General features: G+C 45.6%; 1 protein-coding gene across 3 annotated transcripts in view; it reads left to right on the plus strand.

Annotated features, from left to right (window-relative positions):
- Positions 1-26,461, plus strand: part of RBM33 (RNA binding motif protein 33) — an 86,782-nt gene that overhangs the window by 9,055 nt on the left and 51,266 nt on the right. For 2 of the 3 annotated variants that reach the window (XM_066385587.1, XM_066385590.1), the window contains exons 1-2: positions 14,519-14,724; positions 24,820-24,898. In XM_066385587.1, coding sequence (XP_066241684.1) covers positions 14,682-14,724; positions 24,820-24,898 — 122 coding nt within the window. In that variant the 5' untranslated portion in view covers positions 14,519-14,681. Of the gene's footprint in view, positions 1-14,518; positions 14,725-24,819; positions 24,899-26,461 lie in introns of those variants that run through there. The other variant, XM_066385589.1, reaches the window with a different exon arrangement.

Consider the following 26,461-nt stretch of genomic DNA (forward strand, 5'->3'; position numbering starts at 1 on the left):
GGGAATCGAACCCCAACTTCCACATGCCAGGCCGATGCTCTACCATTGAGCCAACCGGTCAGGACTCACTTCTCTTTTGTTTTGTGGTGAGCACCCACTTGGTGGACTGAGAGCTCCTAACGAGAAGAACAGCCTTCAAAAAAATGAACTGTTAAGCCTAGAACTTGTCCATCCAAATAGGTGTATCTTTATAAGTGGCAAATTAATTATTAGCAGGCCCACAGAGGTTGTGACAAGCATATTGTTTGATGAGACCTAAATTGGGTCTGCCCTGCTCATGTACCTCTGGCCTCCTGCTCTGCCAACAGGAAATGTATCACGAAAGAAAAAAATCATTCCTAATGGGAAGGAAGGCAGAAAATGTGCAGCAGCTTTTACTAAATACTAGAAGACAAATATCTGATGAGTCATATTGCAGGTAGAAAGTGACTTACAGCGTGTGTCCCCATTCTTTCTCACCATGAAACCCATGCAAAATTTGTGTGTGAGCAGAAAAGAAAATAGCAGGTTATAAGGTTATGCATTTCTAATAAGTTTCAAGATACTGGCATTGATGCACCGGGGAATAAATTATCTTATGAAAAACGTGTCAACTGAGTTGTTTTAAACAAACAGGAAGAGCTGATTTTAGAAGACATGTATATGTAGTTTTTGCAAATGGAAGAATTCCTTTGTGATGCAATCCATTAGATTCTAATTTTTTCAATGATCCACCTCATGAATGTGAAATTTGAAAATCTTGTTTTACCGAAGAGAATAGTCTACACTGCATGGCTTAAACTCAGATAACTTCCCACCTGATCGATGGCTGGTTCAGGCATTCAGATTTCTCGACATTCTCCAAAGGACCACAGGAAGCCTCTGCTATTCAAGGACCCTTCCTATAACATCAATAATTCTCTAGATGTTTTTTCTCCTCCTCCTCCTCCTCCTTCTCCTCCTCCTCCTCCTCCTCCTCCTCATCATCATCATCATCATCATCAACACTAAAGTAGATTGGCAGTGTTTAGAAAATCAAGTTGTGGACCTGGCTGGTTTGGGAGTTGTTGTTGGTTTTTTTAAAAGACTTTATTTATTCATTTTTAGAGAGGGGAGAGAGAGAGAGAGAAAGAGAAAGAGAGAGGAGAGAAAGAGCAGGGGGGAGGAGCAGGAAGCATCAACTCCCATATGTGCCTTGACTAGGCAAGCTTGGGGTTTCAGACCGGCGACCTCAGGGTTCCAGGTCGACACTTTATCCAGGCAATTGGGGGCTTTAACTCAATTATTAAGCCAATGAACAAGCCTTTGACAATTTATGTTCATAAATGTCATATATTACCCAGATATACGAAACAGGCTTAAACCGTCAAACATCATTTCAGCCCAAGTTTCCAAAAACGGGGCCTTTCTCAGGGAGCTGTCCACACGCAGTGCTGACGGCCGCCGGTAGAAGCCACCTCCAAGGCTCACACATGACGGTCACCAAGAGGGAAGTCCGGGTGATGTTAGGTGTTGACTGTGATATTTGTCAGGATATCTGAGAAAGGCCAATTACATTTTCTCTTTGTTGTTTTCTCTCTAAACATATTTGACAACACGTCCTTTAACAACATTTATTTTCTTTGAGATGATATTTTTGTATCCCGTGCTTACTTCTATACCGGGTATCATGGACTAAGAAGGGACCAGATCCTAGATAAAAAATATTTATGTCTTAATTGTCTTGAAAGCTTGGCATGGTAATTGAAAAATTCAAAGGTCAATAATGCTACTTTGTTTTTCTTATTTTTCAAGAAACCAAGAGGCCAACCACACAGAGATTGATAGAAAGACATTTCCCTTACCTCTTGTGTACAGTATACTAAGCCAGAAAAGATGTCAGGTTGACAGGACCTCATGATGGTTTCCTCTTAAAGGTAAATGTGCCTTAGTATGCCAACTAAAAGAGATACTACTTTGCAGGTAAAAGGACAAACAGACAAATCATAAGAGAGGTCATTACGAAGGAGAACCAACATTGGAAAACATGTTTGACCTCAATAGCAATCAGATACAAGTGAAAGTTTAAACTGAGATGTCATGATTCCCCAATCAAAGTATCACACGTAAAAAAATATATATATATTAATCACCATTTCTGTATGAGAGGGGGTAAATTGACCCAACCTTTCTGGGGGGGGGGGTTGTGGCCAGTGATTCAAGAACATTAAAAAAGTCCATAGGCTATGACTTGTGAGTGACCCTCTTGGGACTCCAATTCAAGAAAAAAAAAGTATCTCAAATCCAAAGATATGCCCTGGCTGGTTGGCTCAGTGGTAGAGTGTCGGCCTGGCATGCAGAGGTCCTGGGTTTGATTCCCGGCCAGGGCACACAGGAGAAGTGCCCATCTGCTTCTCCACCCCTCCCCCTCTCCTTCCTCTCTGTCTCTCTCTTCCCCTTCCTCAGCGAGGCTCCATTGGAGCAAAGATGGCCCGGGCGCTGGGGATGGCTCCTTGGCCTCTGCCCCAGGCGCTAGAGTCACGGCAGAGCGACGCCCCGGAGGGGCAGAGCATCGCCCCCTGGTGGGCAGAGCGTCGCCCCCTGGTGGGTGTGCCAGGTGGATCCCGGATGGGCGCATGCGGGAGTCTGTCTGACTGTCTCTCCCCGTTTCCAGCTTCAGAAAAATATAAAAAGAAAAAAAAAAATCCAAAGATACACGGACAAGGTTGCTGATTTCAGCGATATATGTAGCAGAAACACAAGACACATTCTAATGACCACTGCCAGAATAGTTAACTACATTATAAAATAGTCATAGGGTTATATGTAATTAGTCAATACTGTAACGCCTACCAGGGGTCCCAAACTTTTTACACAGGGGGCCAGTTCACTGTCCTTCAGACCATTGGAGGGCCACCACATACAGTGCTCCTCTCACTGACCACTAATGAAAGAGGTGCCCCTTCCGGAAGTGGAAGTACGGTGGGGGGCCGGATAAATGGCCTCAGGGGGCCGCATGCGGCCCGCGGGCCATAGTTTGGGGACGCCTGGGCCCTAGACACACTTTCAGAGATGAGCCCCTAACAGGAGATAGGCAAGTTGTCACCAAAAAGTATGAGGAAGGACATCTTTCCTGAGATTCTATTGCTACCTATAGTTTTCAGTTTTATACAATAAGCATGTTTATTTCAGTAATAAAGAAAACTCTTAAAAGAGACTATGTTTAAGAAATATATTAACTAAGTGTGTATGAACAAGTGCTTATGATGAAATAGTATGTGGAAGAAAAGGAGAGAGAATTTTATCGACAGTATAAGCTCAGCTATGGGAAAATAATATCCTGGGTTGGGCAAAAACAGGCTTACAGTTATAGGTAAACAAAACAGAGTTTATTCTTGTATTTTTATATATTAATTATTGTATTGTTTATTTTTATTACAACTGTAAACATCCTATACAGAAAGGAAGAAAATACACTAATTGGACAGTGATTATTATTAATGTCTGGGTTGCAGGTAATTTTATTCTTTTCACTCTTTCAAAATTTCTACAATGAGCATGTATTGCTTCTAGTATCAGAAATATTTTAATGAAATAAAAAATGGACCTTGACCCATAATTTGCACCATAATAAATACAGACTCAAAATGGATGATGGACTTAAATGTTAAAACCTAAATGCATAGCCTGACCAGGCTGTGGCGCAGTGGATAGAGTGTAGGACTGGGATGCCGAGGACCCAGGTTCGAGACCCCGAGATCAACAGCTTGAGTGTGGGCTTATCTGGTTTGAGCAAGGCTCACCAGCTTGAGCCCAAGATTGCTTGGTCTGCTGTAGCCCCCCAATCAAGGCACATATAAGAAATCAATCAATGAACAACTAAGGTGCCACAATGAAGAATTGATGTTTCTCATCACTCTCCCTTCCTGTCTGTCTGCTCCTATCTGTCCCACTCTCTGACTCTCTCTGTCTCTGCCACACACACATACACACACACAAACACAAAACCTAAATGCATAAAAACATCTAAGAGAAAATCTTTGTGACTTTGGGTGAGGCCAAGATTACTTAGGATACCAAAACCAAAACCCACGAAAGAAAAAAAACCCTGATAAATTAAACCTCATCAGAATTCAGAACTGCTTTTGGAAAAAGGCTGATGACTTAGAAAACACCAGGAAGCCACTGGCTAGGAGGAAGTATTTGCAAAACACAAATGTGGTATAAAGATTTACATCTGTGATATAAAAAGAAAACCCTCAAAACTTGATCCTACAAAACAAACAACCCAGTTTAAAAATAGGTCAAAAGGTTTACACCTAAGATATGAGTGGTGCAGAAACCACATGAGAGGATGTTCAACATCCTTAGGCATGTTAGGAAAATGCAGACAAAACCATAAGGAAATACCACTACACACCTGTTAGAATGGTTAAAAATTAAAAAAAAGAAAAAGAAAAGAAAAACACCACAATATCAAGTGCGAAGGAGGACCCAGAGCACCTGTACAGCTCACACTCAGCTGTTGAAAATACAAAATGGTCCGGCCATGCCAGAAGCCAGCATGGAACTTTCTATATAGTTAGGCATATGCTTCTGATATGACAGAGTGGTTCCTCTCCTGTTTACCCAAGGGAAGTGAAAAACATATGTTCACCCAAAAAACCTCTACGTGAATGTGCATCGCAATTTACTCCTAATCCTTGACCCACCGCTGGACACCCCTCACATCGGCCGGTGAGCACAAAACAAAACCGGGGTTCATCTTTCTGATGAAGCGCAACACCACACAAAGCTGCCCAGCGATGCAGATGAGTTTCAAATGCACCATGTTGTGCAGAAAAGGCCAGAGTCAGGAGAGGCTGTAGCGTGTGAGTCATTTTCTACAGTTCCATTTTACATGACATCCTAGAAAAGGCAAACAAAAACCAAAACATGCCCTGTTCGGTTGGCTCAGCGGTAGAGCGTCGGCCTGGCGTGTGGGGGACCCGGGTTCGATTCCCGGACAGGGCACATAGGAGAAGCGCCCATTTGCTCCACCCCCCTTCCTTCCTCTCTGTCTCTCTCTTCCCCTCCCGCAGCCAAGGCTCCATTGGAGCAAAGATGGCCCGGGCGCTGGGGATGGCTCCTTGGCCTCTGCCCCAGGCGCTAGAGTGGCTCTGGTCACGGCAGAGGGACGCCCCAGAGGGGCAGAGCATTGCCCCCTGGTGGGCAGAGCTTAGCCCCTGGTGGGCATGCCAGGTGGATCCCGGTCGGGCGCATGCAGGAGTCTGTCTGACTGTCTCTCCCCGTTTCCAGCTTGAGAAAAAAAACAAACCAAAACAAAATGCAGACCAGTGGTCGCCAAGGTCTGGGGTTGGGCAAGGAATATGGGGAGATCAGGGACTATTCTACGTCTTGGATGACACAGTGGGTATATAACTTTGTATTTGTCAGAACTCAGAGACTTGTACACACTATATGTTAACTTCCCAAAGTTTCATGGTGGTTGGGAAGATGAAAAGGTTCTGGAAATGGGTGGTGATGATGACAGCCATACAACAATGTGAATGTTTATAATGCTACTGAATTATCCATTTCAGAGTGGTTAGAATGGAGATTTTATGGTTTGTGTATTTTACCAGTATGCGAAGTTTCACAATAGCTAGTTATGAATTTTTTTAACATAGCCTATTTTCCTTTTGGGCATCAATTTTATTCGAAGGCATATCTGTCTCTGTCTCATAATGGGTCCTTATACCACTCCAAGGTAGTCCACTGGGCTTTACATGAATGAGCCCCTGTAACAGGTCAGAAAACAGTCCTGGGGGCCCAGTGACCTTGCCCAGGCAGCTTGCAGGTGGCGCCCTCCTTCTCCGTGTCATCAGCACCAAAGGGCCCCTTTCACCACCAGAAAAGATAAGGAAGGCTTCCTTACACTTTGTTGGGTAAGGACAGAGGTGTTGTCTGAGGTTACAGTGTGTACTTTGGGGGGCGAGAGGGGGGAAACAGGGTTGTTCCGATCACTAATTAATTTCATTCAGCAGCCCAAGCAGAGGTTTGAGTAGTAGGATCCGAAGCTTACTTTTGACCAGTGCCTCTGTCCTGTTAATTTTCCATTATACCTAGGAAGCAATCATTTTTCATGAACTAGTATCATAGCTGGGTGCAATAAACTCTGATCCATTTTAATCTGTTCTACACTGTTTCATTAAAAAAAAAATGCTGGTCATGACCCACTGGGTTGATTTTATCACTCACTTACAAGTACAAGTAGTAAGTGATGCATAACTGAAGAACAGGTCTGGTGGCTTTAAGCTCCCGAAGTATCTGCGGTGACAGGAGTACCTCCCTATGACCAAGAGTGCCTCTCCAGACACCATCCTGGAGCGGTAAACACTGCTGGGAAACACCTTAAAAGTGTTTTAAAGGTTGCAGGACCCCTCTCCCTTCTGCTTCCTTAGAAGTCTTCATCTCCACGCTCTCGTGGTTTCATGGGTAAGTAGGACACGTGGTCTGTGGCTGAGTGCTGTGCGAACAGCATAGGATTGTGCGACCATGTGTCCAGATCGGGCTGAGGGTGAGGGCTTCCCTGGCACTGCCTCATAACCATCTGTTTCTATCATTCCGTAGGAGGGCTTCCGAGATAATGGGACTTCTCCCGGAGTACTTCTCCCGCTGTTGGGAGCATTATGCTGTAAAACTCCCCGCTAGGGAGTTTCCCACTGCAGCTCTCATGTCTCGGAGGGGTCTCTGTGTTCCCCACGTGGGCTGATGGCACCCAAGGCAGAGGTGCGTGCCCAAGGAAAAGAGCAGGAGAAGGGGCAGAGACTCACAGGCCGTCACCCACCTGAGGGGGAGGAGTGTACCACCAACAGTTCCCAGATCCCAGACAGCACAGGGAGCTAGCAAAAGAGAGAGAGAACATGAGTGTGAGTATGTGTGTGTATGGACTTGTGCGTATGTGTGCATGTGTATGTTTGCATGTGCTATGTGTGCATGTGTGTGCATATGTGTACTGTGCATTGTGTGCATGCATGTATGTGCTGTGTGTGTATGTGTGCATGTGTGTGTGTATGTCTGTGTGTATGCTGGAGTTCCTTTCACGTAAGCAATAAGGAGAAAAAGAAAATGTTATCTGTTCATGGGTGCAAAAATAAAAAAAAAGAAAGAAATGCCGAAAGGAGAAATCAGAACTGAATGAGATTGTTCCTATGGAAGACGGTGGAGGGAGTAAAAATATAGAGGAGTGGGACCCGGCCAAGGAGGGGCGGGAGCCCTCTCAGGGTCCACCCTTTGTATGGCTCTGACTCTAGAGATGACTCGGTGTTTCACCAAAGTCCATCAATCAGTACAGACTGGAAAGAACCCCAGTGAACTACAAACAAAAACCGTGAACCTGAGTGCATTACGAACAAACAACATGGCGATGTGGAAAGGGGGTGGGTGAGAAAAGAACTCGCCCAAGTAATTTTGGACAACAGTAATTTGACTGCTGTAGACCTGGGTGGCTTACACTACATAGGCATATTTATTGCTCCCGGGTCTGGAAGTTTGAGATCAAGGTGCGGGCAGAATCAGTTCTCAGTGAGGACCCTCTTCTAGCTGCAGACAGCCTCCTTCCTGTGAGTGTTTGCAAGCCTGAGACAGAGCTCTGGTGTCTTCTCTCTGTGAGGACATTAGTCCCATCATGCGGACCCCATACTCATGGCCTCATCTAACCTAACCACCTCCTGAAGTTCCCTTTTCCTAATACCATATCGCAGGGGGTTAGGGTATCAACATATACATTGGGGGGGGGGACACAAACATTTGCTTCACAACATATTCTAAAGCTAAAAGTGAAAGGATTCCAGAGCCACATTGAAGGGTTTTTCAGTGGCCAAATTTGACAATTTGAGTATAATAATAGGTTATACTCGTAGAATAAGAATCCATGAATCCATACTGACATCGATAAATGATTGAATAAGCAAATAAATGGAGAACTGGGAAAGCTCTTTCTTACAAGTAATAACTGTAGACTTTCAAGGAGTTACAAAAGCATGGTTTAGCAGGAAACATAATAACTACCATTCAGGCAAGAGTCATCAACACATGCTAAATGAATGGGTGTGTGTTTGATCAGAAACAAAATATTTGTACAGTCTCCAAGTATTTCCCCACAAGATACTTAGTAATTACCAATGAAGAATAACTGTGCTGACAGGAAAGCCTGAGGCACACAGCCTGTAGGGTGGACCAGCTGGTCAGCATCCTGAGGTGCTGACCTATCTGAGACACACAAAACCTCAGTAGAAATGTAGAGGGGTAGGCAAAAATCATGTCTACTAGAATTCCACTAGAGAAGATTACTACTTGTAGATACAGATATCCTCAAACCACTCCCTCCCCAACCCAGAAAACTACCTAACACCTGGCTCCTGTCATTCTAGTTTACCTGCCTGTGAGACGTACACTCCTGTGGGGGCTGTACGTTGCCCTAAACTCTGAAGCAGAGGCTGAGTGGTTGCCTTCACACTTCCACCATGCAGGCCTCAGTTCCTCCTTTAAATAAATAATAATAATTATTATTATTTAAGAGAGAGAAGAGAGAGGTATTCATTTGTTGTTCCACTTAGTTGTGCGTTCATTGGTCACTTGCCGTTTGTGCCCTAACTGGGGATCGAACCCGCAACCTTGGCGTATCGGAAAGATGTTCTTCACTAAGCTAACTGGCCAGGGCTTAAATAAATTATTTTAAAGTATTAAAAAATATTGGGTCACAGGGTTGAGAAATGATGGCTGTCTACCATGCCCGTAGCACTGCACTGGACCGCCCTTCCCTCCATCCAGGTGCTTACAACTTTTCTGCAAATCTCGGTTCCTCAAACCCTCTGGGAGCCTTCCTTGACAGCCCCGGTTGGGTTGGTGCCTCCTGAGGCTCCCATCAAGCTGGGATTGTGCCCCTATTTGTTTCCTGTTTGTCTATCTCCAGGTGACCTTGGTGATTCTCCATGGCACAAGTTCTTATTAGTCCATTTCACACCTATTCAGGTGCTTGGCATATAAGCCCTCGCTTGGCAAACATGCAAGGTGCACAAGTTGTTTGTTTGTATTGATGGACAGAATTTGGACCCCCAACTTTTTTGGATCAACTTTCCCCATAGAAGACCTTCATGGCCTGTTTGAGGGTTACTTCAGAGTTTGGAGATTTCACAGATTACCCAGTTGTGCCGTTACCCCCTGAAGCACCTCCCGCCATGCCGCTACTGATGTCACTTGCTCCATATCCGTCTCTTTTTTTCCTCCTTTCTTTAGCCACAGTGAAGACTCCTCTGGCCAGAGTCCTCGCACACTGCTGTTACGACACAGCACTGCACGTGCTGGGTGACAAGTGGCTGGCGGTCAGTGAAATGTTGAACAAACGTTAGGGGAATGCTTTTTGGACAAGCTTGTTTAGACTGTACACAGCTGGTATTTACCTTCTGCTCAGAAACTCGTGACCCGCCTCCCTTTCATTTTCTGCCGGTGAAAATTCCATCCCTAAGTTGCACAAGTTATCAGCCTGTCTTTGAAGTTCCCAGAAATTATTTCTGGGCTCTCTGTATCTCCTTCCTGCCTCTTCATTCCCCTCTGCGGAGCCTAGGGTTCCTAGGGAAAGCACTTGGCCAGGGCCAGCTTTCAGACCACACTCCTTCCAGCCTCGCTGCTTGAAAGGAAGGGACTTCCATCCCCAGCTTGTCCAGTGTCCTGAGGAAGCCATCCTCCACCCCCAGCTTCCACCCTCCTTGGGTTACATGCTCACCCCTAAGGGTAGTCTCTGAAGATGATGGTGGGAGGGGCGTAAGATGTGGTGGTGCCTTCTGTTTCACATTCCTAATCTTCTAGAAGAAATGGGACAAAGGGTCTCTCCCTTTTTAAAAAAAAAATTTTGTTTTTTTGTATTTTTCTGAAGTTAGAAGTGGGAGGCAGTCTGACAGACTCCCGCATGCGCCCAACCAGGATTCACCTGGCATGCCCACCAGGGGGCGATGCTCTATCTGAGGCATTGCTCCATTGCGGCTGGAGCCATTCTAGTGCCTAAGGCAGAGGCCATGGAGCTGTCCTCAGCGCCTGGGCCAACTTTGCTCCAATGTAGCCTTGGCTGTGGGAGGGGAAGAGAGAGATAGAGAGAAAGGAGAGGGGAAGTAGATGGGTGCTTCTCCTGTGTGTCCTGGCTGGGAATCGAACCCTGGACTTCCACATGCTGGGCCAATCCTCTACTGCTGAGCCAACTGGCCAGGGCAGGGTCTCTCCCTTTTTAAAAAGCTTTACAGGGCATGTTCCCTTCCTCAAGTTTTCAAAGCCACAGGAACTCCATAGTGCGCTTAGGTGACCCTGGTCCATTGCTAGGTGCCTTCAAAACATTAGTGTCTCCCTTTCACATGTAAATGAGGCAGCTAAGGACTGCTGTGAGGTCAGACACCATAAAAGGCACCCACAAATGCTCAGGGCTCCTGTGGAGGCATGCCTTCCTGAGACTTGCCTTAAATCACAATGATAAACAAAAGCTTAATTTCTTTTAGCTGTAATAATCCATGGCCCTATTTCTCCACTGATCAACAGTCAATGACTGACGAATTAAATGCATGGGTATTGTTAGAACGACAGTGGCATCTTTGGAGCACGGCATGTTTCATCTGGGGGCTCAGTGACTTCTTTCATTGAGAACAGCTGTTAATGATTTGGTCTTGCAGATTCACTGCAGGACTGGGCTGTTCTCACAGAGACTATGCAGAGCTGTGGCAGAAGCCAGACTTGGGTTCCCTGGGCTGTGCAGGGCAGCACCTTCATCACTTTTGTGCCTCCGCTGCCTAGACACAGGGTCAGGACCCAAGTCCAGTGTTTCTGTCTACCTTCCCGACATCATGCCTGTGAGTTTTTCTACCAGTGGGAACTCAATATATCCAAAATGGGAAAAACCGACCTTACTCCTTTTTAAAAAAATATTTTTAAAAGACATCATTCAATTTTTAGAGTGGAGAGAGAGAGAGAGAGAGAGAGAGAGAGAGAGAGAGAAGGGGGAGGAGCAGGAAGCATCAACTCCTGTATGTGCCTTGACCAGGCAAGCCCAGGATTTAGAACCGGTGACCTCAGTGTTCCAGGTTGACACTTTATCCCACTGTGCCACCACAGGTTAGGTCAGGCACTCCTTTCTTCTCCTTCCTCAATTTTACTTCTGCCATGGATACAAATACAGTACTAGGGGGTGATGTTCTTGTCACTCGCCCAGTTTGTGACCCCTGTGCAGGACAGCACCCATGGGGGACCCCTCCCTTCCTCTGGCCAGGGAAGCCTCGCTCCAACCTGCCAGTCTGCAGGAATGTGCTCCTCACTGTGTTGAGTTCTGATAACCCATACAGGGCAGCCATCTTACAGGGTTTGGGATCTGATTCTCTGGTTTGGACCAGCACACACCTCCCATCACCCTCACACCTGCTCTCTAGCCATCAGTGCCTTCCAACGGCTTTAGGATGAGACCATTGAGAGGGAAGGGTTGGAAAAAAGGGAAGCTACAAGGCTCTCTCTGCTCAGTGCGGAGTCTCCTCTTGATTTCTCACTTCCATCTCTTATTTCCTAAAATATTTCATATAGTGTCGAATAATTCCAATATTTGAGGTCCTTGGGAGGTCAATCTATACTGTATTTTGTGTTTTTTTACTCTTATCATATAGTTTCTTCCCTTGTGTGTGTTGTGATCGTTGGCTGTAAGTTCATAGTTGATCTTAAACCATGAAAAACATGGGAACCATCCTTGGAGGCAGCCCTTCCAGAATCTCTCTGGCTTAATCTGGGAACCCATGTTCATCTTCTCTCTCCACAACAGGGGCCAAGGATTTATTTCCTATCAGCAGTACTAAAAGGGGGGTCCCCAGGGAAAGGGGACCCCTCTTCTTGTATGCTCACTACATATTGCTCAGGATTTTTTTCTTTCTTTCTTGCTCCCTTGGAGTTCTAATTTCTAAACCCCACTAACACAACAATGACAAAGGTTTCTGCAGCATCTGTTTTGTAGGGCAAGAGAGGGGGCCTAGAATTCTCAGTTCAACGTATTGACAAGAGGGGAAAACTTCTCTGTTCACTTTGAACATAAAAACAAAACAAGAAACCCAAAGCCAAGCTGTTAAAAATCCAGTAAGATGTGCGTGGATTTTTTTTTATAAAGATTTTATTTATTCATTATAGAGAGGGGAGAGAGAGAGAGAGAGAGAGAGAAGGGGGAGGAGCAGAAAGCATCAACTCCCATATGTGCCTTGACCAGGCAAGCCTAGGGTTTTGAACCGGCAACCTCAGAGTTTCCAGGTTGACACTTTATCCACTGCGCCACCACAGGTCAGGCAGATGTGTGTGGAATTTTAAGTGCTCACTTGGAGGCATTTACATGCCCACGTGGTAGCAGCTTCATTTAGGAAGTTAGAGAAGAACCCCTTGATGCTGGCCAGGCAGCACCAGGTGCTCTCTGCTGCAATCCATACAGGTGTGCATGAGCTCTCCATGCAGAAGGGGCCTTCTGGCACCCAAAATGCAACTTAGGAGCAATATTAGGGTGTGGGAGCTGCTCTGGCTTAGAAACCCTTCAACCATGGGAACCCATATCTCGTATAATAGTTACCTGAGTTTATTAGATTGCTGCACTCAGTTAAAAGACAGCCTAAAGGTGTGGCTTTCTGACAAGTGTGTAGAAAGTATTCATTCCTTCCACACCAGGAAAGCAGTTTTCTAGCCACAGGGCACTGGTGACACAAATGTTATTTTATAACCCACTTGACACTCCACCTTTGTCAGGTTTCTGGAAGAAGGTAGAAAGGCAACTCGCAGAGCCATATGTCAGTGGAGAAGAAAAATGGGGTTATTAAACCTTTACTCACAATAATTTATCAAGATCTTCAAATATTTGATGTCCATGCTCATTTTTCCAATGGGTGTTGGGCCAAAAATGTTTAGAGATTCTTGTCCCTGAAAAACTTAGCTTCAAGTAGCTTATAATCAAGACACATAGTTTTCCTGAAATACAATACGGCTACAAAGTATCTATGAACTTGTTTTGTCCCTATGAGTTTTTTTGAAGCATCCTTCTCAAGATAACCAGTGAAACCATTCTAGAAAATATCTTTTGAGTTAGGAGTTCTATCCTTCATGGCTCAAAAAAATTAGGGAAGGTAATTAAATATGCAAGCCACTTTAAATCTGTGTATGTTAATGTGCTTTGGGATGGAGACAGTTATCTGACCTTGCTTGCCAAACATATTGTTTATTTATTTTTGTAGTGATTACACGCAGTTGAATCAAACTGAAGTGTTTTTAAATACTTTTTTTTTTGTTTTTATATTTTAGATGAGTATTACATTCTTTATTAAGCCAGGATTGTTTGTTTCTTCAAATGTTTTATTATGAAAAATTTCAAACATATAAAAAAATTGAACATGTTTTAAATTAAACATTCTTTTGGCCACCAGATTCTACCATTAATTTATTTCTTTTGGTCATTGTACCCTATTCTATAAAATTCCTTTAAATGTATCTGCTACCTACCACACAAACTGAATATACTTGATGTGGAACTGCTAGCCCATGATATATTTCTTCTTAACCCAATGCTGGAAAAGATTGATTTTAGAAAGTTAGCTTTAAAAATTTAAGCTTTGCCTTAAATTAAAAAAAAAAAATTAAATTTCTTGGGGTGACAATGGTTTCAAGTGTACAATTCTATAATCCATCTTCTGCACATTGCATTGTGTGTTCATCACCCGAAGTCAAATCTCCTCTGCCACCATGAATTTGATCCCTTTTACACCTTTCTACCTCCTCCACCTCTTTCCCTCTGGTGACCAATCTGTTGCCTGTGGTTATTTGTTTGCTCATTTGCTGCTACCATTAAGATTTGATTATACTGTTTCCTCACAAATATATTTCTCCTCCCCCGCATCCACCTGCCAACAACTCAAACAAACCTTTGGATGCCTGATCCCAAGGAGCCCTCAGCCTTCCAAAATCACTGTCTGGTCCTCCAATACCCTTGACTTCATGTCACTTGAGTGTCTCTCATTTTATTCTCGTCTCGCTGCTCAGAAATGCAAACTCAGGCTCTACTTAACCCTCCCGTATCTAACCGAAACTAAGGGCAGCGGTGGGAGGCAGGTTCACTGCCCCTGGGGACCGTGCACTTGCCCCACCACAAGTCCTCCCTTCGCAGCCGCAGAACCAGGCAATGCGCATGCCCGGCCGCGGTTCCAATAATGCGCATGCGCTGTCATGCTCGGCCCAGCCGACAGACACGGGCCCTGACAGTGCGCTCCTTTCCCTCTTCAGTCTCCGCTGCGGTTACTCCCGCTCCAGTTCCCCGCCTCCCTGTCCAAACACAGAAATTAAACTCCAGCCCCACCACGGTACTCGCGGCCTACTCGTTCCCACCGCCAACGAGGGACCCGCCGGCCGTAAAGCACGGTGCCAGCTGCTGCAAAGCGCTTACGACAGAGGCCGGGACCCAGCTCAGAGACGCTGTAGCCTCCAAGGGGCGGGTCCGCCCCGCGCTTTCCGGCCGCCATTATCCCGCCGTGCACCGCGGCGGCGGCGGCGGCGGCGGCGGCCATGTTGCGGTAGTTTGTTGTTTTCTTCCCGCGGGTGAACAGGGCCGAGTGGCTGGGAGTCGTCGCCTCGCTCGCCGCCCCTCGGCCCCCCAGCTGGCGCGGCGGGGCGAGGCTGAAGCTGGGCGCAGCAACAGCATGGCGGCCGCGCTGGGAGCGGGCGGAGGAGCCGGCGCCGCAGGTACGTGAGCCGCCCGTCGCTGCCCTGCCGCGCCCCGGCCTTTCCCCAGGCGCCACTGTGGGCCGCGCCGCTGTCGCGTCCGCGCGGAGCACCAGCCCTGTGAGCGCGGACCGTCGGGGAGCGGGGCCGGCGCGTCCCGGGTTAGGGCGGGAGTCACCGCCGCAGGGCACGCCGCACCGGGGTGGGTGTGCAGCCCAAGAGGGGAGCCACCAGGCCCGCCGTCGCGAGGGGGCTGCTGACACGAAGCGCTCCTAAGGATCCCCTCGGCCGGTTGTGTCCACGCGATGGAGATCTGTTAGCGGGTCGCGCCCGCCTCTCGCACGGAGGGGCCAGGATCCACGGCGCAGATAAGGAGGCCGCTTCTCCGGGGGCTTCTTTTCGTTCTGCGAGCGGGAGTGATTGTGATGGGACACCTGACGCTACCATCGCAGAAAGTCGCTTTCTGGCGAAATCACGTTTTGCTGATGGAGGGCTTTTTAAAATTTTTATACTTTTACTACATTAGAATAGTTGGAAGTGACTTGTAGGATTAGTCGGAGGTTGGATAGACGGGTCGATGAGCGGAGCGGTCGTCATGGAAACATACCCACGCGTGTCGAGTCCAGAGCCTTTCTCCCGCCGGGTCACCGGCCTGGGGTTTTGGCGGAAACGTCAAAGCCTTTGTGCAGGTGCAGACGCGGACGCGTGGCTTCGGCGGTGTCATTGGCTGTTGGCTACTTGGATGTCAGGTGGAGGTGTGCGTGTGTGTTTGACACGCGTTCCCTCCCTCGCATGGTCATCTTCGGGGATCAGAGCGGTGTGTTTGGGCATTCTGGGAGCGGCCTGGGAATCCCCGGGTCTCCACAGCGCGTTTGCACCGACAGTGCTTCTGCTGTGGGCAGGGGTGTCATGGCACGGGACCCCCAGAATGGTGTTGCCAGTTCTCTCGTTGTTCTCTTTGGTCACTTCCACTGTATGGCAGTGGGTACAACTTGTGGGGATAGCTTCGTCCACAGTGTGTGGGAACTGCTGCTTTGGTGCCCAGTGCTCTTCCAAAGCACGGCCCTGCTCCGGCCCCTCCATGTCTCCGTCAAACTCCCGCCATGTCTTCGCCATGCTCCCCGCCATGTCCCCACCATGCACCCCGCCATGTCCCCACCACGTCCCTGCCACACTATCAGCATGACTTCACCACGTCCCCGTCAGTCTCTTACGTCACACGTCCCTGCCACGCTCCTACCACGTCCCGTCAGTCCCTACGTCACCACGCTCCCGCCATGTTTGTGCCACGTCACTATCATACTCCTACATTTCCGCCATGTCACGCTCCTGCTTTGTCACCACTGTACTTCTGCTTCATCTCCGCCAAGGTCTTGTGGCGTCTCTACCATGTCCCTGCCACGCACGCAGGACGTCTCTGCCGCCTCTCTGCCTGGCTCCGGCCACGTCTCCGCCACTAATCCACCACGCTCTGGCCACGACCCCACCGTGCTCCCGCCAGCTGGGCTCTCGAGCTTTTGTTCTGAGCCAAGTACGTGCACTGCCCGCTCCGGGCTCTCTCCCAGTCTCTGACTCCCTGTTTTCTCAGACATTTACTCCAATGTTATTTATTTTCTTCTTATATATAGGAAGTCCCCTTTCCTGGTGGTCGGTAAGTCCATGAAGGTCCGCGGGTCGCCTGTGTATTCCACGCCGTTCTCCACAGTCTTGGCGCAGACTGTGGATCTGCCGCAGGAGTGAGTAGGAGGAGCTGGAAGTGTTTTCTGTAGGAACCCTACTTCGGTCTGCTGTGCCTGTGGCCGGACACGTTCACAGCCACCCGGCCTTTGTGGGTAAAATGGCGCCTGGTGGCGTGCTCCGGTCCCTTTGTTCCCTGAAGGGTGCGGCCCAGGGAGCTTCGTGTCTCCAGTGGGGAGTGTGGTCGGGCCACCATTTTTCAACTCCGTCTTTCTTCTTGTTCAGGGCTGTGGATAATACGGCACAGACATCCACGGACACACCTTGGTGTGCTTAAGCAAGTATTTGTGAAGGGCAGAATCCACTGCAAATGGAAATGCTGTTATGAGTTACACATACTTACTCTCCTTTTTTTTTCTTGTTTTTTTTTTCTGAAGCTGGAAACGGGGAGAGACAGTCAGACAGACTCCCGCATGCGCCCGACCGGGATCCACCCGGCACGCCCACCAGGGGGCGACGCTCTGCCCCTCCTGGGCGTCGCTCTGTTTTGACCAGAGCCACTCTAGCGCCTGGGACAGAGGCCAAGGAGCCATCCCCAGTGCCCGGGCCATCTTTGCTCCAATGGAGCCTGGGCTGCGGGAGGGGAAGAGAGAGACAGAGAGGAAGGAGAGGGGGAGGGGTGGAGAAGCAAGTGGGCGCTTCTCCTGTGCGCCCTGACCGGGAATCGAACCCGGGACTTCTGCACGCCAGGCCGACGCTCTACCACTGAGCAAACCGGCCAGGGCCCATATTTACTCTCTTGATAGATATTGTCAAAATAAAAGACTGATACCACTCTATTTTCTCCATCAGTAATGTATGAGAGTACCCCATTTCCCATAAGCTTTTTTTTTTTTTTTTTTTTGTACTTTTCTGAAGCTGGAACGGGGAGAGACAGTCAGACAGACTCCCGCATACGCCCAACCGGGATCCACCCGGCACGCCCACCAGGGGGGATGCTCTGCCCCTCCGGGGGGTCGCTCTGCTGAGACCAGAGCCACTCTAGCGCCCGGGGCAGAGGCCAAGGAGCCATCCCCAGCGCCCGGACCATCTTTGCTCCAATGGAGCCTTGGCTGCAGGAGGGGAAGAGAGAGACAGAGAGGAAGGAGGGGGGGGGGGTGGAGAAGCAAATGGGCACTTTTCCTATGTGCCCTGGCCGGGAATCAAACCCAGGTCCCCCGCATGCCAGGCGGACACTACCGCTGAGCCAACCGGCCAGGGCACCCATAAGCTTTTTAAGGATTCTTTACATTGGTAATTTTAAAAGACAGAATAGCCTCAGTGTTGTAATATACAATGTATTTCCTTCCTTCTCTGATGAAATTATGTTTTAACATATTTATTTTTCTGTGTGCCTGTATCATTTGTATTTTTTTTTTGAGTGGTTGATCACTTTCTCATTATTTTAAAGAATTCTTTGTGTAGTTAAAAAAAATTTCCTGAGAGAGAGAGGGAGGAAGAAAGAGAAAGAAGCATCAGCTCGTTCCACTTAGTTGTTCCTTTTAGTTGTGTCTTCATTGACTGCTTCTTGTGTGTGCCCTGTCCTGATACTGCAACCTCAGGGCACTAGGATGGCGCTCTACCCTACCCACTGAGCCACCCCGCAAGGGTATTTGTATAGTTTTTTTGTAAGTTCTTTTTGTAGTGTGGTTGCCATGCCAAGAGTTCCTCTGTGCTTTAATATTTTATGGCCGTATCTTTTTTTATATTTAACTTCTATTCCATAAGGATTTTGTTTTGGGTGTGGTGTGAATTTGGGGCTTTTCAAAGTTCTAATACGGTTTATTGAATTCTCCATCTTCATAATATATTAAGTTCCCATTCATAATTTTTAGAAATTAACTGCTTTATTGTTGTGTGTGTTAAACAGCATATTCTTTTCATGATAGAGAAGCTGATTTGTTGTTCCACTTACTCGTGCATTCACTGCTTGATTCTTGTAAGTTCCCCGACCAGGGATCGAACCAGTACCTTGGAATGTCAGGATGATGCTCTAACCAACTGAGCTACCTGGCTAGGACCAGAAATTTTCATTCTGTTTGACCACATGCTGGTCACTTTCAGCTGATTTAAGGATGATAAATGTGGCTCTACTGCCCTACAACTTTTGATATTTTCCTTTTTTGAGAAAATGGAACTCTACAACTATACTTAAATACTATGCAATTCTGTTTATAAACTGTTGGCAACTAAGTCAATAAAAAAAATTTTCAGAGCGGATGTGTCTTGTAGGCCACCAGATTGGAGCCTCTACATCAGAGAGATTCTATCTGCGTGATGTATTATAGTAGGTGCCGTTTATAAGTGACCTTCCTCCCTAAGCTGGAGAGAGCCCTGGCTGCCTGGTGATATTTCAGCGTAGGAAGTCAGAGGCTGTGTTACTATGGTTGTTTCCTGAGTAAATTCAAGAGCTCTTTGTACCTGGTAGACCTGAGCTGAAATCTGGATTTGCTATTTGCGAGCTTTGGTTAGTCTTAGTTTGTTTTTTTTTTAGATTTTATTTATTCATTTTAGAGAGGGGACAGAGAGAGAGAGAGAGAGAGAGAGATAGCGAGAGAGAAGAGGGGGAGGATCAGAAAGCATCAACTCCCATATGTGCCTTGACCAGGGAAGCCCGGGGTTTAGAACCGGCAACCTCAGTGTTCTAGGTCGACGCTTTACCCACTGCGCCACCGCAGGTCAGGCAGTCTTAGTTTTAACATCTGTAAAACAAGGATTTGGAGTGCATCAAACGAGAAAGCGAAGGTAAAAATGCCAGCTTTGTTGGAGTCAAGTGGAGCCTGTGTTCACGTTGAGCTCAGTAGTGCTGCATACGTGGGCGTTCCAGAGGGTTTTCATACAGGAACCAGAAGCTTCTACAGCCCTTGGAAGGGATGTTATCTCAGGTCCTTGCCTGGAAGCCCCTGTGACGGAGGATGTGGGAACGCTCCCTTGGTTGTCTCGGCCTGCTGCATTGGAGGTGCTGACTTTGATGGTACGGAGACTTGAGAAGCCACTGCTGAACATCACAGCTCCTACAAGCCCAGACATAGCACATGGCTTCCAAGAGCTCACTAACCTCTGCGTACTTCTCCTTGCCTTGTGTGTGTGTCCCGCTTCTGCCTGAGAACAACTGGTGAGTGTGAATGCTTTGCCTGGCAGACTCACCCAGAAGCCATGGGGAAGGAGCCCCCGGAAAGTATGTTGCTGGCATTCTCTGCACTGGGAACCCAGTGACCACAGCCAGCACCACTGTTGCTATGTCTGTAGGAGGAAAAGAGATTGGTGGAAGTACTTTCTCCCCTTCTTTGACATTTCTTAATCTTCACCAGTTTAGTGGCTGATGTTTGGCATTTTAGAAGGATTCAGTTTTTTATAAAGAGGGTCTCGATTCTAGTGAAAAGAAATGGGTGTCATTTTATCTATAAATTCTAGGTCCAGATGGGAGCACCCAGTTTGCTGAGTTCAGACTACTCATCCTCTTCCAGGCTGCCCATGATGAGAGAGAACTCAAGTGTCCAGCTTTGATAGCTTCCATGTTGGAAGGCAGAGCCCTGAGATCTCTCAGGACTCTTACTGTGATTGATTTCCCAACACAGGAAGAGGAAAGTCAGTTGTAAGATGAATGGCCGTGGCTACGCCACTGCATAAACAAAACAGGAAGTCCATGCTATGGAGGACCTGCCCGGGGGCCCTAAAACAATGATTAGAAATTATTATCCAAGCAATATGATGTGGGGACTCTCTCTGAAAATTTTGCTTGGCTGCCTACTCTAGGGCTAATATGCTCACTTTCAGAGTTCTTGAACATGAATGACCCTGATCCTTTTTTCTAGTTACTGTTTAAATAAAGGGTTGGGTTACTTCCAGTAAAATGTGGAATGTTGACTCTTCTAGTGGTTCAGAATACATTAGAAGGGTGTTGAAGCAAAAGAAAGAAGGCTGAGAAACTTTGGGGTACAGCAGTGATTTTCAACTGGTGTGACACAATTTTTAAAATATGCAATACCTATTTAGTCAGGGGCACTGACCTCTTTTTCCCTTAGATTGTCAAGTAAAAAAAATGACAACAGCCAGCACAACAATAGCCATCCAATGTGAAGGCTCTGTCTTGAACCATAAATATAGATATAGAATAGAGTTGCATCTTATTGGTCATGTTGTATAATAAGGTTGTGTCTGATTGGTTAATTCTTGGTTCCAGAAATCCTGTATAGGCACTGGATTTTTAAAAAAAGTCACTTTGGAGCAGAAAGGGGTAGGTAATTAACTATTTTTGTAAATCAGTCAAAATTATATCTTTTTTTTTTGTCAGATTGGCAAAAAATAAACTTTTTGGTGTAATGCAGAATTTTAGTAGTTAGTTTACATGTGCCATGAGATGAAAAAGGTTGACAATCTCTGAAATAGAGCAAAGATTGGCAGACTTGGTAAAGGCCCAAAGTAGGCTCTGTGGACCACATTGCTTCTGTTGGAATTCCTCTGTCTGTGGAGCTTGAAAGCAGCTATATACACTGTGTAATTGAACTGGCATACTGTTTTCCATACACACTTAGTGTTCATAAACAGGCCGTAGTCAGCTTTGAGCTCACCTGCTCCGTTTTCCCTACTAAAGACCTTAAGTTAGATTACATACATGTATATATGTATTGGGGTTATTGTTTGTCTCTTCCTGTTAGACTGTAACCTATTCAAGGGTCAAGGTTTTTGTTATCTCATATACTGCTGTGTGCCAAGTGTGTAGAATAATACTTGAATATATTAAGTGCTCAAGAAATAATTGTCGAACAAATGGAAGGGTACAAGTTTCATGGCGTCAGCTCTAATCATAGTTTTTGTTGCTTAATTTGCACTTCCTTATTTTGGAATAATTTTATAGCCAATTTTTTTTTCTTGGACTTATATTATTTTTGCAGGATCCTGGCTTCTAATTTTGACTTGTGGAATTTACCTCACTCCAGGAAGTGTTTATGTGGCAAGATTGCAGTTCAGTTTTCTTCTGAAGTGTGTGCTCTGATGGATAGTGACTGACCGGGCCCACAGGGATTGCCAGCCATAGCTGTCTGTTAGAATTAATGGGAAGCTTTAAAAACAAAAAATAGAGCCCACTGAATTAGATCAGGGTGGGGTCAAGGATTGTATAATTTTAAGCAGTTTTTGTAGGTGATTGTTACCAGCTAATTTGGCAGAAGGATTTTCTAGCTTCAACAGAATTATTGGTGCTGTAATTTATTAGCAATATCAGCCAAAGGTGATTGTGACAGTTAATTCCTTCACTGTGTACTAATGTGAAAAAAGCTATGGGCAACACTGTGCTTATAAGGTATTGGGACTTTATGTTTTCACAGCTAGGGAATGCACTCTGTTTTCAGGAAGTATATAATCTTGTGAGGGAAGGAAAAGTAACATAGAAACCCTTTAGAAAATAAATATAAAATATGACTTTGACTGAAAGTCCAGCAAGAGGTAGAAGGAAAAGCAGTGAAAATAGGTGCTTTAATTCTATTTGTTTTTCTCACAGGTCGTACTTTGGATGCTTGCAGAACAGTCCAGAGGTGTATTTTGTTTGATCTACAGACTTTTAAAAAAAAAATGCTTGAATTAATTGCTTACAATTTTTAAAAAAGATTTTATTTATTAATTTTACAGAGAGAGGTGGTAGGGGGGAATGAGAAGTACCAACTCATAGTTGCTTCACTTTAGTTCATTGATTGCTTGTCGTGTGTGCCTTGACCGGGCAAGTGCAGGATTTTGAACCGGTGACCTCAGCGTTCCAGGTCAGCGCTCTCTCTACTGCACCACCGCAGGTCAGGCTTATTAATAGCTTAATATGTTTAACAGTTAGGAAAAAAATTACAGCCATGAATTTCCCTCCAAGTGCCAGTTTTGCTGCATTCTGTGTTTAAGTGTCTCAAAGTATTTTCTCATTTCCCTAGTTATTTCTTTGATCTCTTGGTTTAATTTCCACATACTTGTGAATTTTCCAGTTTTTCTTTAATTATTTATTGAGTTCTAGTTTTATTTTACTTAGAGACAAGGCTTTGTATGATTTTGGCCTTTTAAATTTCATTAAGAATTGTTTTATGGCAAAACGTACACATAGAGTGTTCTATGTGCACCTGTGTTTTTTTGGATTGGACAGTCTCTATTGATCTATTTTCAAATTTATGGGTTCCTTTCAGTTTACATCTACTAGTGAGCCCCACAGTTATTTTCCTTTCTTTCTATTCCCATCAACTCTTCGTTCCACTTAGTTGTTTGTTTAGCTGTGCACTCATTGATGTCCTCTTGTAATTGCTCTGATGGGGGTGGGGGGTGGGGGGTGGGGGGGTGGCCTGTTACTTCAGTGTACCGGGATGGTGCTCTATCACTGAGCACTACCCATCCAGGGTCCCACAGTTATTTTTCAATTCCAGAATTTGGTTCTTTTTAATAGTTTGTTTATGTAGGTTGTCTGTTTGCTGCAACATTATCATGCCTTTCCTTAGTTCTGTAATCGTGGCTTTAGATTTGTCTCTTTTTTTATCTGTGAATGTGTGGTGCACCATAATTGAGTAATTTCTTGAGTAATTGTTTTTCACCTGATGTTTGCCTTTAGGATCAATTTCAGAGACTTTAGATAGTTGTTCCATAAAAATAATTTGACCATTCCACAGGCATTGGGTTGGTGGGGCTCCTCAAAAATACTGATTCTTTAACATCTTCTGTTCTTGGGGTGCTAGAAGTACGAATTCAGTTTGGTGTAGCATATAGTAGGAATTGGTATATATTTTCTTTTTGGAGCTTCATTGGTTAATCCCAACCCCAGATTGGAAAAATTCCTGAGGCTTTGTTGGTGTTTATATCATCTGGCTCCCCTGAGTAGACTCTGGGGAGGCGTCGGTGTGCTGCTGCTTCTCAAGCCTCCTTGCGGCGTGTGTATGTGTTTAAGATAAAACACCTGAATTCTAGTTCTCTGATTTTCCAAATAATGAAAGTAAATTAAAAATGAAGTTATGAAATGTGCTGTGTGTGCAAAAAAGATACTTAGGGGAGAATGTAAAATATCTTTTGCACTAATTACATGCTATAATGATATTTTTTGGATATTCTGGGTTAAATAATATATATTTTAAAGATTCGCTTGTTAAAGTTTTGTGTTTTTTTTCTTCTACCTTTTAAATGTGGCTACTAGAGAATTTAAAAGTATAGTTGATCCTGGAACTACATGGGTTTGAACTGCCTGGGTCCACTTATATACAGATATTTATTTACTTATTTGTTTATTATTTTAGTGAGAGGCAGGGAGGCAGAGAGACAAATTCCCGCATGCACCCAACCGGGGTCCACCCGGCAAGCCCACTAGGGGGTGATGCTGTGCCCATCTGGGGCCCTTGCTCTGTTGCAACTGGAGACATTTTTTTAGTGCCTGAGGCGGAGGCCATGGAGCCATGCTCAGCACCTGGGGCACACTCGTTCCAATCAAGCCATGGCTGCAGGAGGGGAAGAGAGAGGGGTGGGGGAAGGAGGAGGGAAGGATGGAGAAGCAAATGGACACTTCTGTGTGCCCTGTCTGGGAATTGAAACCGGGACATCCACACACTGGGCTGATGCTCTATCCACTGAGAAAACCGTCCAGGGCTGATATTTTTCAATAAATATGTAGTTGCCATTCGGTATCCACTGGTTTTGCATCTGCAGATTCAACCAACCACGATGAAAGATGGTATTTTTGATTTGTGGTTGGGAGCCCCAAGATATAGAGGGCAGACTGTGTGCCTTATGCTGGGCCATTTTGTGTACAGGACTCGAGCATCCATGGATTTTGGTATCTGTAGGGTTTTTAGAACCAATCTCCCGTTGATGCTGAGTGATGACTGGTAAATTTTGGCAGAGACCAAAATTATGTGTGGATCTCAATTGCATGGGGGTGGTGGGTTTCAGCGCCCATCCCTGCGGGGTTCAGGGTGCACTGTGTGTACTGGCTTGTGTCAGATCCTGTCAGTGAGCAGTTCTCCGCATTATGGTGACCAATCCCTTAAGTAAGGTTTTGTCTCCATGCTTCATTTGAAAAAATGTAAAGATGAAAAGTACTGTAACTGCTAGCAAGTTGGCAATTTTTTTCTTTTGTGTAGTTGTAGTAAAAAAGAGACTTAGAAATCATTTTATAAAGAAATTATTTTATTAAAATTTATGACTTAAAACTGATAGTGGTTTTTCTTGCCTAATGTTCAATAAATTGATTTTCTTCAGGTAGCTTTGTACTTGAACATTTTTTAATCATTAAAAATGTATAAAGTATGTATAAGAGTTATGTATGAGACTTGTGTATTTGAAAATGCCATACCAGAAATCCTCAGAGGAATGGCTGTTTTCAGCATTTGAATATGTGGATGTGTGTTAATTTGGGAAGACTGACTTTTCGTGGCTTCTCCCGCACAGATGATGACTTTGACCAGTTTGACAAACCTGGCGCAGAGCGGTCATGGAGGCGAAGGGCTGCTGATGAGGACTGGGACAGGTACGCACCCCTGCTTGTGTCAGTCTGCTGATTTGTCTCCTGCCCCTCAGCGGTGCAGAGATCTCCCAGCACAGGGTGCTGGCTGCCTGGGGCTCTTCCCAGGTCCAGTGGGCTGATAGCAGGCTGGTGCTCCAGGTAGAGGCAGTTCTGGTGACCCCGCTCCGGGCCACACTGTCTCGTCTCTCGCTGTGTTTCTGTACATTGATGGGTTCATGTGATGGACACCCAGGACTATTGCTGGAGTCCTTGTCTGCTATAGTTCCTGTTGTCCACATCCTATCAAGTATTGGGTAGACTCTAAAATCTTTGCCATTTTAATATGTGTAGAATGGTATCTCACTGTAATTTAAATTTGCATTTCCCTAACTCCTAATGAAGATGAAAATATGTCACGTGTCTAGGCATGCATGCGTGTGCACATACACACGCACATGCGAGCGCACGCACACACAGTATAAGGGAAGTCCCGGTAATAGGAGGGGTTAGTTCAGTGTAGCGATTCCTTGCAGTAAGGAGCTCAGGCACCACGTGGAGAGATGTGTGCTGGGGGAAGTCCATGGTCAGTGTCTGGGTGGTGGGACTCTCAAATGCTGATGATTCTGTATGCACAATCATCTTCCCATTTTAAATACTGTCCTGAAAACGTGGAAGTGACCTTGGCTCGCAGTCAGAACGTCTGATGTAAAGAAGAACAGCGATGACACAGTGCTGTAGAGCAGGACCTGGCTCCTGCTGCAGCACTGGAGGTCCTGGAGTCTCACAGAATCTTCTGTGCTGGGAACGACTTCTTAGAGCCTTTGCCAAGTGCTTGACTTTGCAGTGACTCTTAGCCTATAAAGAAGTGACTTAAGAGTTGAGGACAAAGTCACCTGTGAAAGAAAAGGTCTTGCAGGGAGGCAGTGATAACTGGTTTTGTTTAAAAGACCCTGGTGGGTGGGGAGCTGAATAATATGTAAAAAGTCTGTCCTGACAGGTTAGCCATCATTTGGGTTTTCTCTTCTGTCAATTTCTTTTCATATCTAGGCCTGTTTTTCTTTCGGGCTGTCAGTCTTGATTTTCAGGATTCTTTATATTTAGGGAAATTTATTTTTTGTGCTTGTAGAGATCTCCTCCCAGTCTGTGGCATGTGTTCCCTTGAACGATAAGCAGTCTCTAAATAGGTTTTTGTAGGTAATATGATTAACTGTCTAATCTTTTCCTGTATGGTTTTGTTTATTCCTTTTTAATTAAAATATAAAACTTACGTACAGTATCTGCGAGAAGAGCATGCAGACTGCTAAGAAGTATGTTCTGGGAGAAAGTCTGCTCCCGCTGTTCCCGTGCTGACCAAGCCTGCAGGTGACTAAGAGGACGTCTGTGGTGCACGGACATCTCCCTTAGTTACCATGGTTATTTGTGTGTCCTCATCAACATTATTTTCTCATGTTTTTATTTTTTCATTTTTTGCAGTTTGATGAGTGTCAGACTGTATCAGTGGTTTTCATTTTTAATTTTCTTAGTTAATGGTGTTGGTATCTTTTCCTATGCTTTGTAGATTTTTAAAGGTAGAGAAAGCACAGATAT

This window comes from Saccopteryx leptura, chromosome 5 (genome assembly GCF_036850995.1).
Source record: "Saccopteryx leptura isolate mSacLep1 chromosome 5, mSacLep1_pri_phased_curated, whole genome shotgun sequence".
NCBI classification, from domain to species: domain Eukaryota; kingdom Metazoa; phylum Chordata; class Mammalia; order Chiroptera; family Emballonuridae; genus Saccopteryx; species Saccopteryx leptura.